Source organism: Bison bison, unplaced genomic scaffold (genome assembly GCF_000754665.1).
Source record: "Bison bison bison isolate TAMUID 2011002044 unplaced genomic scaffold, Bison_UMD1.0 scf7180017864171, whole genome shotgun sequence".
NCBI lineage: Eukaryota > Metazoa > Chordata > Mammalia > Artiodactyla > Bovidae > Bison > Bison bison.
The window spans coordinates 3,164,506-3,180,338 of record NW_011494743.1 but is presented as its reverse complement, the minus strand read 5'-3'; the positions used below and the strand labels follow the sequence as shown (position 1 = coordinate 3,180,338).

Below are 15,833 nucleotides of genomic sequence, written 5' to 3'. Positions count from 1 at the left end.
GAGCCCCACAAAATAAAGTCTGTCACTGTTTCCATTTTTTCCCATCTATTTGCCATGAAGTGATGGGACCAGATGCCATGATCTTAGTTTTCTGAATGTTGAGTTTTAAGCCAACTTTTTCACTCTTCTCTTTCACTTTCATCTAGAGGCTCCTTTAGATTTTCTTCATTTTCTGCCCTAAGGGTGGTGTTGTCTGCATATCTGAGGTTACTGATATTTCTCCCGGCAATCTTGATTTCACCTCGTGCTTCATCCAGCCCAGCATTTCTCATGATGTACTCTGCATATAAGTTAAATAAGCAGGGTGACAATATACAGCCTTGACGTACTCCTTTTCCTATTTGGAACCAGTCTGTTGTTCCATGTCCAGTTCTAACTGTTGGTTCCTGGCCTGCATACAGATTTCTCAAGAGGCAGGTCAGGTGGTCTGGTATTCCCATCTCTTTCAGAATATCAGAATAGCTAAAATTATTTAAGTAGAGGAGACCAGAAAGTTTACTGAGTGAGAAGAGAGGGGGTCTAAATTCTTAAAACACCAAAAATATTCAAGAGGCAGATAGTGAAGCCAGAAGACAAAATCCCAGGAGGAGACCCAGGAATTAGGATATGCCAGCCAAGGAGAAAATAAGTTTCTAGAAGAAAGGCAAAGTCAACAGGATCAAGTAACAGAGAGATTGAATAAAGTAAGTTCTAAAAAGAGCCAGCTGCATTTAGTAATTAGGAGATCATTGGGCAAATTGAAAACCAAGATGCCATCTGAACCTGCCAGAGTCCTGCCCTTGAATTCCAAGTCATCAAACTTTCAAGCACTTAGCAAAATATCTGCCTGGAATTCCACTTCTCCCAGATCTCTAAAACTTGACTTGGCACATCCAGCTTTTTTTGTGCCACAACCAACACAGTAACCTGTTACCTAGTGCTCTCAGTGGTTTCATTTTTTCCTCTATCTGTAGATAAATGAGATAAAAAGTATCATTAGCTATCTGCAATTTAAATATAAGTAAATCATGGAAATCATGAGTCAGTGGAAGAATAATTTCCAGGATATCCCCAAAATGTTAGAAGATGCTAGCATTATTTTTGGGTCAGCAAGGAAAAAGTGCACATGTAAAGTTTAATAAGAGGAGTCAAAATATGAAGGACTGCTTGCTTAATCATCAATTAAATGAAAAGGTTAAAAACTGAAATATTGAAGAAATGCTTGACTTACAAAAGTTATTATTCTTTAACGAACTTTGAGGTACCACTTTAAAACCTTAATTTTTCATGGGCCTAATTTAAAAATCCCATTTTGTGATCAGAAAATCCAATTTATCCCCCATAACTATCTTAATCGAATTTAAGTCTCTTGAATCATTGAAAGCAAACTGGTAAATCTTATGAAAATTCTAGAGTCTCTGAAAGAGTTAAAGCAGAAGATTAACTTGTGCTTTCTGGTTGGTGTGGCATTATTTACTTCAGAGATACTCAAAGTTTTTTTGTTTTGCTTTGTTTTTTTCTCATAACAGTATTTTTGTTTTTACTGGGGGATAATTGTTTTACAGTGTGTATTAGTTCCTGCTGTACTACAGTGTGAATCAGCCATAGGTATATATACACTTCCTCTTGAGCCTCTCTCCCACCACCGCCCCCTTCCCACTCCTCTAAGGTCACCATAGAGCACCGAGCTGAGCTCCCTGTGCTCTGCAGCAGCTCCCCACTAGCTGTCTGTTTTACACACAGGAGTGTGTATATCCTGTGCTCTGCAGCAGCTCCCCACTAGCTGTCTGGTTTACACATGGGAGTGTGTATATGTCAGTGCTACGCTCTTAGGTCATTCTACCGTCTCCTTCCCCCACTGTGTCCACAAGGAGATTCTCAAACTTTGCTACATACAAAATTTCCTAAAAGGCTTTTGGCTTCCCAGGTGGCTCAGTGGGTAAAGAATTCACCTGCCAATGCAGGAAACATGGGTCTGATCCAATCCCTGGGTCGGGAAGATCCCCTGGAGAAGGAAATGGCAACCCACTCCAGTATTCTTGCCGGGACATTCCATGGACAGAGGAGCCTGGTAGGGCATAGTCCATGGGGTTGCAAAGAGTCGCACACATCTTCGTGAGTAAACAGCAACATCGAGGCAGCCTTTTAAGAAATGTCAGTGTGTAAGCTGACCCCAAACTAGCTAACGGGGTGGTGAAGATCCAGACGTCTGTATTTTTTAAAGCTCTTCAAGGATTCCCCTGGGCAGCCATGGATTTGAGAGCTCAGGACTTAGGCTACCTTTCTCTTCATTGTGTGTGTGCTCCGTCGCTCCAGTCATGTCCAGCTCTTCGCAACGCCATGGACTGTCGCCTGCCAGGATCCTTCGTCCATGGTATTTTCCTGGCAAGAATACTGGAGTGGGTTGCCATTTCATTCCTGAGGGATCTTCTTGACCCAGGGATCAAACTTGTGTGTCCTGCATCTCCTACATTGCAGGTAGACTCTTTACTGCTGAGGCACCAGGGAAGCCCATCTTCTCTTCATTAAATGAATGTTTTATTGCTTATGAGCAAGGGCTTTGAAGTCAGAGCTGGAATCCTGGTGGCTGTATAGACTTGGACAAGCCTCTCAATATGTCAGAGCCTCAGTATATTCAACTAGGATTCAGTAACTATCATTCCCAGTCTATACAGGGTTGTTCTGAGCATTAAATAAGATAATAAAAAACTTTTATTTTTTTATTACATGGTATGTAATACACAATAAATGTTAATAATCCCTGTAAATATAACAATGTAATATTAATGATAATTATTTATTCATCACAAACCAAATACTAATTTGTAGTTTCTAATACATACTTGGCAGCTATAACTGCCTAAAGCTGAGGTATCAAATCTGTGCTGACTCAGGGAATGCAGGCACTCAGTTTTTGCTTTAGAAGCATTCTCTCATTTAAATTACACAAAGGCAGGGGTCAAAGAGCCTCAAACCTACCTCCTCCTCACACCTGCCACCGCAAAGATACATTACACCGCGAAAGCAGCTGTGTCATTGGAGTCTGACTTTCAGGAGAACACTACTCATACATTTCCTTAGGTTTTATTAGAAGGAATTTTTAAATCTTCATTGACATGGGAAGAAAGAACTAAAAAAAAAAAAAAAGTTCCAGTCACCTTTTTTCTTATTTATTCAGCTTCTTTGGAGTGTATGGTGACTTGTTTTCCTTTAGTTGTATCTGAAGAGTTTGACATATTCCTGTGACAAGGTTACTTTTAAATTAATAAAAGGTTTGATTGTGTCAGTGCATTTGTCAAAACTGCCTGACACCACACATCATGGACCCTGCACTCAGAGCCCCGGTGGCACCTGAGTTTCCTCTTACTATTCCGTGTTCACAACTTAACCAGACATCCAACAGGGTTGGGTCAATATCAGGGAGATGAGCTTGGGCTCACATACTCCTCCCTCGTCCCCCTGGCTTTCCACTGCGGGAGTTTCTCCTCTCTTGTTAAATGTTAAAGTGACATTTACATCTTCCTTCTCAAGGGCGCAATGCTAGGATGTCAGAGCTTGAACAAGGGAAGCATTTACCCAGGAGAATGAAGGGTGGGGCAGCTGGCTTCCCGGTCCTCGGAGGTGACTGGGAGTGCATGTGCACCTGCCCCCGAGTTCCGCTGCCTTCCCTTCCCTCTGCTTCACGTGAGAGCAGTCCACTGTCCTGCCTGATGCCGGCCTTAATTCCAGATTAAACACTTGCAAGTGAGGGCAATCTGGCTGGGACTTTCTGAAAGCATTGTGTTAATTAAAATGTATAAGGGATGAGAATGGTTAGATAAAAGGTAGATGCAGAAAACATAAACACATTAATGATTTTACTTTTCATTTAAAATTCTGTCCATTATGTTAAATATGTGGCTTTATTTCTCAAGAGTGATTTTTTTGGGGGCTGCACTGGGTCTTCGATACAAGGTGCAGGCTCCAGAGTACATAGGCTCAGTACTTGCAGCACGGGCTCAGTTGCCCCTGGTATGTGGGATCTTAGTTCCTGGACTGGGGATCGAATCCCCCATCCCTCACATTGGAAGGTGTATGCTCAAATCACTGGACTACCAGGGAAGTTCCAAGAGTAATTTCAATGTGTTTCAAGGGGATGTTAAGAATCATATTGTAGAAGTGACCAGTTTCTTTGAGGTAGGAAATAGAGTTTAATACGTGAAAAATCATCACACCACCATTTTACTTGGTTAAAAAAAAAGCTGTAATGCTCTCTTTTTATTAAGTCAAATTTATTTTCCTTCATTTCCATATCCCCCCTTTGATCTATGCATAAATGGTGCATAACCCAAGTACTCCACCTAGAGTATCCAACTGATAACCCATCCCATGAATATAATTGTAGAATCAATTCGATTTTCAGTTTTCACTATATTTGCTTTAAGTCCTTTAAATACTGCAGCCACTAAATATTTAACGGTATACCGATGACCCATTCCTGATAAGGTAAGAACAAGAAATTAGCTGAACATCAGCCAGCCTGGGTCCTCTCTGTGCTACTCTGCTGTTTCTTTTGGAGTTCACTTGATTAATTGTCTCTCAAGTCCTCGTTTTTTAATGGAACAATAAATGCATGTAAAAAAGACATCTTTAACTACATACAATTGTTTTCCCACCACAAATATTTATCCTTACACCCTCTTCTCTGACTGTAATTCCAGCTGACTGTATTCCAGCTCACTCTTGAACTATCCTGTTCTGTTCCTTGACCTCAGAGGGCCCTTTCTATTCTGCAGTCAGAATCATCTTTTTGAATAAAAAATCTGACTCTATCACCTTCCTGTTTGTGGCAATTCAATGATTTCCTTAATTGAAACAAAGCTCCTAACATGACATAGAAAGGGATCACCTTAGCCCTCCATTCTTCCAGGTCATGTTGTCCCAGTTTCCACCCCCTCTCTCTGCTAAACCCACCATGTTTTCTCTAGCCATTGGTTCTGCACAGAGTTGCTTTTGCCTTGAATGTTCTTTCCTGCCTTCCTCATTTACTTATACCTATTCCTACTCCTTCTGATCTTAGCTCAAAGAATCCTTTGCCCATTGCCCTAACAATGCCTCATCCCATGTTACAAATCCTCTTATTTCCACATTCCTTTCTCTTTTTTTGCACTTGTAGTTGCAATTTTATATCAAATCATACAATCATTTCATTGGTTTCCATTTTCCGCATTAAAATATAATCTCTGCTAAAGCAACACCTTTGTCTGAATGATGTACTCACCACTGAGCCCTCACTGCAACATAGGTCCTCTGTGAATATTTCATGATTGAAAAGACAAAGTTCCTTGAGTTTTCTCAAGATAAAGACATTACAAGGTCTTTAATTCTAGTATTTCCTACAAGGCACACAGCCATGCATTCATCCAAAATACCAGAACCTATTATACAGAGTGAAGTAAGTCAGAAAGAGAAAGATAAATATTATATTCTAACGCATATATACGGAATCCAGATATAACTAAAGAGATTTTCCATACAGTAAAGCCATTCTTCATGTCTATGCTTTCTTTCCTTTGACTTTACTTGTGATCCAACCATAGCAGCTTTGAAGATAAATGCGAATGGAATCCCTTAATAAGAATTTGCTTTCAGATTATACATTGAGAAATAATGCAATTTCTTTCCTGTAATATCATTTTCTTGCTGTTCATTAGCATTCATATGGATATTATATTCTAATGCCAGATAATTTGATATATTTATGCCTTTTTAATATATCTCTGTTTTCTATTATTTTATTGCTCTGGATATTAGCAAATATTGCATTTCCTCTAATATAAAGAAACAGTAACTCCGCAAGTTCTGGTAATTTCATAGGAATAACCATGAAAAACTGATCCTGATGACAAAATCATGGAAACCTACCAATATTATCTATTTTGTAGGTGAAATTATCTTAAAGTGTTGGATGAGTATTACGAATGCAAAATATGCAAAATAATTTGAGTTTTTAGAAGAATGCTAATTTAAAATAGTGATGCGCATTGTTAGAAATCGCCACTGCGGGAGAGGAAACCAGTCTCTCGAGGGTCTCTATCAAATGCCCTGAGGGTGTCTAGCAAAGGTACCTCCAGCCCTCAGGTCCTACTTAGGCAGATGAACCAGTTCAGGCGGTGGCTCTGCCAACACTGCAAAAGGGGACTGGTGAAAGGTGGCCAGGGTGGGTTTTACTGCTAACTAATGAGAGCCTCAATGAACTATCAGACTTTTAAACTAAAAAATAAATAAATAAAAGATTATCATGTATACCATTAAAAAGAATGAAATAATGCCATTTGCAGCAATACTGATGGGCGTAGAGATTGTCATGTCAAGTAAGTCAGGCAGAGAAAGAGAAATATCGTATGACATCCCTTATATGTGGAATCTAAAAAGAAATGATACAAACGAACATACTTACGAAACAGAAACACACTAGCAGACTTAGAGAAGGAACTTACGGTTGCCAGGGGGAAGGATGAGGGAAAGGGATAGTTAGGGAGCTGGGGATGGACATGTACACGTTGCTGTATTCTAAACGGATAACCAACAATAGCACAGGGAACTCTGCTCAGTGTTATGTGGCAGCCTGGGGGGGGGACGGGAGTTTAGGAGAGAATGGATGCATGTGTATCTATGGCTGATCCCTTGCTCTACACCTGAAACTATCACAACATTGTTAACTGGCTCTACTCCAATAGAAAATAAAAAGTTAAAAAATAAATTTAAAAAGCTTAGTACAAACTCATTATTTTATATATGTGCTGTGCTTTGTTGTTCAGTGGTGTCTGACTCTTTGCCACCCCACAGACTGCAGCTCTCCATGCTCCTCTGTCCATGGGCTTGTCCAGGCAAGAATACTGGAGTGGGTTGCCATGCCCTCCTCCAGGAGATCTTCCCAACCCAGGAATCAAACCCACATTTACCATCTGAGCCTCTAGGGACGGGGATTCTGCCTGGCCAAATTCTTAAAATCATCAGAACAGGGAACTCCTTTCTATATCTGTTCCATTTTCTTCCTTTTGGAATAGGAATGTCTGTAACTATTATCATATGCCTGTCCCACCCCTGCATTTTGGAAGCAGGAGCCCTGCTGATGTCTTGTTCCACTGATTCATAGATGCAAAGGAATTTTGCCCCAGGGTTTTCGCCTGTTGCTGATTTAGATGATCTAGATGAGATTTGGGACCTTTGAACTGATGACGTTTGGATGGGTTTGAGGCTTTGGGAAATGTTAGGGTAGGATGAATATATTTTGTACACAGGACAGACATAAAGTTGGGCATCCAGAAGGCAGACTGTAGTGGGCTAAAGTTCACCTCCAAAAAGGTATGCTGCTGCTGCTAAGTCACTTCAGTCATGTCCGACTCTGTGTGACCCCATAGACATCAGCCCACCAGGCTTCCCTGTCCCTGGGATTCTCCAGGCAAGAACACTGGAGTGGGTTGCCATTTCCTTCTCCAATGCATGAAAGTGAAAAGTGAAAGTGAAGTCGCTCAGTCGTGTCCGACTCCTAGCGACCCCATGGACTGCAGCCTACCCGGCTCCTCTGCCCATGGGATTTTCCAGGCAAGAGTACTAGAGTGGGGTGCCATTGCCCAAAAAGGTATGTCCATATCTTAATCATCAGAACTTTTGAATAGTACCTTATTTGGAAAAAGGGTCTTACAGACGTAAGTAGGCTCGTCACATGAAAGTATCCTGGATTATTTCAGTGTGCTTGAAATTACAACAAAAGTGTCCTTATATGAGAGAAGCATAGGGAGATTAAGTACACAGAGCTGAAGGTAACATGAAGACAGATCAGACAGAGAGGTATGTGGCCGTAACCCAAAGAATGCCAGTGGCCACCCAAAACTGGAAAAGGCGAGGGAAGATTTTCTTCTAGAGCCTCTGGAGGGAGCATGGCCCTTGATTTTGGACATCTGGCCACAACAACCATGAGAGAATAAATTTCTGATACGTTAGGTCACCTAGTTTGTGGTAATTTATTACAGCAGCCAAAGGATACAAATACAATTAAAAAACATTTTAAAGGGTTTCACACTTTTAAAAACATTCTGAAGAAAATCTGCATAAATTTTGTGTGTATGTGCTTAGTTGCTCAGTAGTGTCTGATTCTTTGCGACCCTATGACTACAGCCCCCATTTTATATATGAAGAAAGCCAAAAGTAAGGGGGAATGAGTCACTTGCCTAGGGCCACGTACCAGCTGATGGCACAGCCAGAAGTGAAATGCCAAACTCTCAGCACATGTCTAATTCCTCCACATTACCCTACCTGGTCACATTAGTTCTCTAAGATTCTCCAGGAAAGCACATCTCAGCAATAAACCCCAGGTCCAGACCACTTTAGTAAACCAAAGAACCCACAAACATTTTCACAATAACAGTAGTATAGGCCAGATCTTATTAGCCAGCAAAAAATCATTACGAACAAGCAACCAGTACCCTTGGTGCCCTTAGTATTCTTTATGTTTCTCAAATGCACAGAAGAAACATGAAAAAAATCTTTTTTTCCCTCAAACATAATGTTCTTGTGCCACTGCATCTCTTCCTGAGTTAATAATGCCAATGCAGACTTTTAGGCAACACTTCCCATTTATACATTTCTGGCAATGTTCTTTGCAGAAATGGACACTGATACAGAAATCCATAGTAGAATGCTACATCATTATATGGTGTATGTTCATAAACCAGCTCTCTAAAAACGATATACCAGGAATTTTAGAAGTCCTCATTTATAGGCCTTGATGATTCCTGTGACATGAATACTCCCATCATGGCTGATTTCAAGATACTGAGACTGTAACAAATCATGCACAGAATCTGTGAATATTTAACCACTGGCTCAGGTGCACTACTCAGAGGCAGCTGCAGCACACCCCTGGTATGACAGGGAACCTAGAAATAATCATATTCAACGCACTCTTTTATAAGAAGAGACAGAGGCTCAAAGCCATTTGCCACAAGATCACAAAGTGGCCAAGCAGATTTTAATACGCAGGGTTCCACCTGAAATGCCTTCAAGTATTAAGCAAGACTTCTTGCTTTAGGAATAGTCAGTGGTCTTTATATTATTGTACAGAGACGTGGATGAAAAATGTTGTCTGCCATATCAGTAAATGTTTGGACGCCAAGCCATCAGCTGCTGTAGCTGCCCTGATTGTGCGCACTGAAGGGATTCAGGATGGAGAAGAGCAGAATACTGACCCTGAGTTAAGAAGCCTATCCAAGGGGTGATTTCCATGAGCCCAGATTCTTGCATTTTTCCTGTACACAGAAAAACACTAAATTCGTTACCTTGAGATGTCTAGTTTTCTTTAATTAACAGTTATCTTTTGATGTTCTGACTACTGGGGTTTTGCTGCAAAAGCTCTGTGGGTATAACTGGCTTCTCTCTTGTCTCTTTGGAGCAGTCTGTCAGAGCTACCTGAGAGGCTGTCACTCACCCAGCCTTGAGTCCTCAGCAAGTTCACCAAACGAAACACAATTTTCAACTTTCAGGTTGTGCTTCCCCCCTCCCCCCAAGAAGCGATTCTCAGAAAACCAGCAGCCTCATGATAACAGGAGGGAAACTGCTGAAATTCACATTCTCAGGCCCCACCCCAGAACTAGTGAATTGCAACCTCAGGGGCCCAGACATCTGTGCTTCCACAAGCTCTGTGAGTGGTAGAGAGCAGTAGGAAAGAATCTTTCCTTAATACCTACCACTGTTTTTATGAATGAGATTCACACACAAATATAATAGCCAGTCTACTTCTTCACATCAGTATCCATTCCAGGAGATTCTTCATCTGAAGCTTCTAATGTAAAGTGTATCATTTTTCATATCTTCAATGACCTTACTTTTCAAAATAGTTTAGTTTTTTCTAACAGTAGCAAGAAGTAAAAAAAACTGTTGAGTGATTTACCAACCAATTCCCAACTTGAACATTTTATTGACCAAAACCTAACATATTTTTATGTCTTAGCCCTGGCATCTTTCTTTTTTAAAAACTGCTTTCAAATAAGTATTTATTTTCCAATGTTCTGTTTTCCCTCTTTCACAAATCAAGACAGTTGATAGTAGCAGGGGCAGAGTCGGGGGGTGGGGCGCTTCCCTAATCTACAAACTGCCCTGTCAACTGATTATGTATGACTATGTTATGCATTTGTGTTTTGTCTAATCTGCCATTTCCTGTTGTTTTGTATTTGTTCCCAATCTTCAAAACGGGGACAAAGGCAAATAAATACTATCTGCCTTGTTTTCCTCTTCCAATATTTTAGAGGTTGGAAAATTTACAAAATAAATATCCACTCGACCTTCTTATAAAAGCATTGCAAAAGAGCAAAAGAAAAACTGAGTAATAGTTTCCCTAATTTAAAAATACCCAGCTGAGGCACAATCAAATAACAAATAGCTGCACTGATACTACTTTGACAATAATCAGCAATCTGAAATTAAGGACTATGATTCTTAATTCATTATCCATTATTCATATTATTTGGAGGATAAACTTAAATATGTTTAATTGGTTTGCACAGAAATAAGAGAGTTAATAACATAAGTGTTGGTAGGTAGTAGATGAATGAAAACATTTTGGAAGGGCATTTAATTGCTACCATATTTCTTGGGAAATAGAAACCTACTTGGTGACTGCGGTTCTTGGCCTTGGTGAGAAATATATTTAGTGGGCTTGGAAATAGATGTTTTCAAGGATACGAAAGGATTAGCCTTCTAATCTTCCAATTACCTGGTCCCAGCTGAACTTATATTTACCAAACAAGAACTGGCCAGAAAAGCTTTGCAACTAGCAAGTGACCATCCTGAAATCTACAACTTCTGAGTTTTTGTGATTTCCATCACTAATACCTCTCTTAAAAAAAAAAGCAGTTTCTTTCATGAGATTCATCAATGGTTCCTCTAGCCACAAGGTGTGAGATCCCACCAACCACAACGTGTGAAGTCCCACCAGCCACAGGTGTGAGATCCCACTAACCACACGGTGTGAGAACTCATCAGCCACAGGTGTGAGAACCCAACTCCACGATTGCTCCTCCTCTTTCCGGTCAATATGTGCACACCAGCCAGCACCCCTATTTCCCTCTGCTCGAAACCCTTCTCTTTCAAAGCAAAAGGCAAACAAATTCCATTCCCCCAAATAAGCTAGACTCAGACCTCAAATATAAGTCCCATTTGTGCAGCAGAGTCTTTCTCACAGGGTGCATTGGGTACAAAAGCCAGCCCCATATGGGTGAGCCCCGAGGGGCAGGCGCGGATGCAGGTGGGAATGGCGCAGAGAACGGGGGCACTTACGGTTGGCACAGCTTGATTAGGTCCTGGTCAGTGGTGCCTGGTGGGAGGCCTCGAATGTACAGGTTGGTTTTACTCAACTGTTCCCCGCTGCTGTTGCTGCTGCTGTGGTTGCTGCTGCTGTTTGTGCTGGGGCTGGGAGGAGCCATGGGGTGGGGAGCTGGTGCATAGGACTGCTGGAAACAGAAAAGGCTGTTACTGGAAAAACAGAGCCAGCAACCTATTCCCAGGCCAGCAGAGCAACTCGAAAGCAATGCAAGCTTCTCGGCCTCTCCTATCCACACATGCACACTCTGCTCCAGGGCACTTCTGAGAACATCCTTTGCTCCTTCCCGCCCTCTGGCTCTGCCTCTGGATCAGCCCAGCACGGTTCCCTCCTGGTGCACCAGGGCTCTGCCCCTAGCTCACCTTTGACAGCGAAACATCTCTGCTTTTGCCTCTACTCTGCGTTCCCTCCTTTTCTCCAAAGAAACTTTCTCATATTGTTTTCCTCACCAGTACTCTCCATTGTGATCACTTCACAAACAGAGATGCTATGAAGGAAACAATGAATGAATGCCTCTATCTGGTCTTGTTCTCGCATTCCCATATCTGCTCCTTCATGGTGAACGCTCTGTTTGCAGACTGAGCCACTGTTTTCTTCTCTTGGAGTCACTCTGATCCAAAGTCTAAGCCTGGGCACTACTGACAGGATAATTCTCTCTTGTGGGGGCTGTTCTGTTCACTGCAGGCAGGTGGCGGCATCCTTGGCCTGTACCCACCAGATTTTAGTAGCATCCATTTCCCAGCCGTGGGTCAAAAATGTGTCCACACACTGCCAAATATCCTCCAGGGCGGAGAAATCTTTCTCAGGAAAGAACCATTGGTCTAACCTGTCACACTATTATGACAAAATGGAAATGATAAGATGACCCTCAATGACTTGGGAAAATACAATGTGAGGCTCTTTATACCTATTTATGCCTGAATTAGCAGACATTATTATTCTTTATTTCCTTTTCAAGCAGACATATCTACAAAAGTTCTGAAAATATATTGACTGACTGGGTTTGAGTCCCTAATATGTCCATTATTGGCTGTGTGACCTTTGGATGGTACCTGAACCTCTCTGAGATGCAACAGTCTCCTGAAAATGAGGAGGAAAAAATTATCCACCTCCTACATCATAGGGTCTTTACAAAAACTCAGTGAGCTACTAATGCAAATAGACTGGTTCCTGGGCATCGTTAATTGCACAATAAGTGTTAGCAATATAAAAAACTGAATAATAATAATCACAACCATGATATTCGTGAGTCATATCTGTCTTTTATGTGTGGACTCAGTCATGTCCAACTCTTTGCAGCCCCATAGACTGTGACCTGCATTCCTCTGTCCATGGAGTTTTCCAGGCAAGAATACTAGAATGGGTTGTCATTTCCTCCTCCAGGGGATCTTCCCAACCCACGGATCAAACCCGTGTTTCTGCATCGGCAGGAGGGTTCTTTACCACTAGCACCACTTGGGAAGTCTCAGTGATCTTAACCTTTAAATCTACCCTAGGTTCTCTCAGCTATCATCAAGAGTCCTATACACAGAGAATGCATCCGTCATGATTGCAGCGGGGACAGGCTGGAGACTTCTAACCTGATTGTTCATCAGCTATTCTATCAGGGGTGAGAAGTGAGTACTTGTCCAATAGCCAGTGGGGGTTTCTTAAACTCTCAAGCTACACCCCACACAATACAAATTGAGTGATCACAGCACTTGGCCCATAAAGACAGGAGGCATTGTCCGGTCCTGTTTCTTGCTATAATAATCCATTTTACACCCTCCAAGATTTCAGATGTGGCTTTGTCTCTATTCCCAACTGGCTCTAAGACAAGGCCTCTTGGATATGGGAAGTAAGGCCATATTATAGCTGACTCCCTTGGGTCTTTGCTCTCCGTTCCCTGCACAGCAACCCATTGCAAAGACGCATTGCTTTCTGCCTCGATGTCATTCTTGCAGTCTCCATGCTGGAAGCCTTGGTGTTAGCCGCATTCAACCACTTCTTCAGTACGACTTAATCTAAGAGCGACATACTTAACATAGAATTTGAAAGTGAATGACAGGGGGGAAGGCTTTCTGTTCTCAATATTTGAATAAAATGACAACTATTCATTGTCTTTTGGAATGTCATATCTGCATAAAGCTGAATAAAGTTTCCTGGCTGACATTAAAAAAAATTCCTTCTTGACCTATGAAATCTACTTCCTGCCACGAACACCGGGGAACACGTACGCTCTCCCCGTTTACAAGCCCTGCACTTGATAGGTGTTTAACACGGCCTTGTTGAAGCTGCGTTCTGGTCAGTGTATCTCACAACCAGATGGGATTTATTTTTTATTTCCCTCCTGTGCACTAGTCTTTTAAATTTCCCAGCTTTTTTCAGGCTGTTTCTTACCACTTTCACCTCCCCTCTCTCCAAATTCTTTGAATTCCATTCTGTACTCAGGCTTCCTTTAAAATGAGGCTTTGTTTAAAGCACTTTTCTCATTGCAGAACCTTTAAAACCACCAGGGAGCCAGAAAAATGTCTCCAGCTTTATGTATCACAGATTAGATGGACCGGTTCAGACCAAGTGAGTCCCTGACTGATCAAATAAGAAAGCACCAACTACAGAGTGATCAATCTGTGTTGACGTAATTCTTTTTTTGCCCCAGGGGTCTTTGCGAGCATTTCCATAACTAGACACCATTTAGTAGATTGCATGGGGCTTAAAACCATAAATGTGCCCTCCAAAGGGCACACCGTATTTACTGGGAAAAATTAAAACAAAATGGTCAAAAATAAATCAAAGTGGGAATAAGGAGAGAGAACTTGTATGCATGGAAATGAGATATATATAATTCAAAAATAGAAGTAGAAGCACCAGATTCTTGTAGAGAGAGATGTATTTCCAAAACCCTTTGAAAAATACTTACAATGAAGAGTGGTTTTCTATGTCCTATTTTTGTTTGTAAGTTCTAGAAATTCTACTGAAAGGTGTAGGCTTTCTCCATCTTATTGAATCAATAAATGCACAGTTTTTTAAGACCCAGTGCCAACACTCTTGCTAATCCTTGATATTTTCATTTATCCGTTGATACACTGAACGATTCAGGTAGCAGCCTACATTATAAATCACTTTTGTTTAAAGAATTATAAATTCCTTCCTCTGTACTCATTTTCAAAATACATACCCTTTAATCAACAAAATGTTGGCAGAAGTTTCCCAGAATGTCTGACAAATGCACAGGCTTAAATGAATTAATTTGTGAAAAGCAAAAGCGATTTTGCACACTCTGGCTACCAAGGACAAATAACTGAACTATAGCATCTTAAAAAAAAGGGGGGGAAAAGGAGCGTCAATAACCTTTAGGGGTCAATGGGTCAGAGCAGCCACTTTGTTGATTAAAAGTGGTTCTGATTCCATTCCCAATTCTTTGTTTTTAGATGGATTTGCAATTTTATCATTGATTAACATTTAAATCATTTTGAGGCACTAAGAAAGACACTTTAAAATGTTAGAAAAAAAATTATTTCCTTCAGATAAAATTGGCTTTGCTACCTCAAAGTCACACTTTATAAATCCTCTTTACGAAGGGTGAGGACATACAGTCTGGAGATACAGAACATTGTCACGCTGAGCTGTACCAGGGCGAGGCACTGCTGTGACTCTGCAGAGTCAGCTTGTTAGGAGTGAGCAACAGCACGCTTTCAAAAGAAGGGCTTCAGATGGGGCTCCACTGAGGAGGGGATAGAGAGCTTGTCATGAAGCTGCATATGCTTGGGAAGTAAGCAGATTTTTCTTAGATGTTTTTTTATTCATGGTGGCATTGCTGGGAGGGTCTGTTAGGGATTCTGACATGAGGGCAAAAGCCCCCTTAACCACGTGTCAGCATTGCTAAAATCAGCTGATCAGCACCAGTGTACTCTTTAGGAAGTTAAAAAAAAGATGACTTAGCATCCATTTTGGAAGATGCTATTCTTAATGATTCTAATAATTATAGGTAACATTTGCCATCTGCTTGCAGAGCATGTTATATGTTGTCTTCAGAACAATCCACGGAGGCAAATCATTTGCTCCACAGTTTACAAATGAGAAAACTGAGGCACAGAAAGGGCCAATGACCTTCTCAAGGTCGCACAGCTGGAACCCCAGTTTCATCCTCGGGAGCCTGACTGCAAAAGCCACACAGCTCCCCAGGATGCTCGTACAGAACCTTGCCTCTTCATGGTAGGGGCACCAAGAAACACAAAATCCCTCCTTGCAGAGAATTCTGCAGGATGGTGTCCTGCCGGGAGCTCTGGCCTGTCCAAGGACAAAGGGAGATGGAAAGACCAATGCTGAAAACAGTAAACAATCAAAGGAAGGTCCACAAGCTCCCCCCACATCAGAATTTAAATGAAGTTCACCTTAAATTTAATTTCAAAGGGGAAGTGACCATCAGAAGCAAGCGTGTTCTGTTTTTCAAATAATGTCAAACGAGAGGGTTCATTTGTCAAGATTCATGCTTTGTTATTTAATAACAGGAAAA

The 15,833-nt window shown here is 41.3% G+C and overlaps 1 protein-coding gene across 1 annotated transcript in view; it reads right to left on the bottom strand.

The window, feature by feature from the left end:
* The window catches only part of LOC104990119 (RNA-binding motif, single-stranded-interacting protein 3), a 682,427-nt gene that overhangs the window by 504,128 nt on the left and 162,466 nt on the right, over nucleotides 1-15,833 (bottom strand). The window contains exon 2 of the mRNA XM_010842053.1: nucleotides 11,296-11,468. Within this exon, the coding sequence (XP_010840355.1) occupies nucleotides 11,296-11,468 (173 nt within the window). The remainder of the gene's footprint in view (nucleotides 1-11,295; nucleotides 11,469-15,833) is intronic.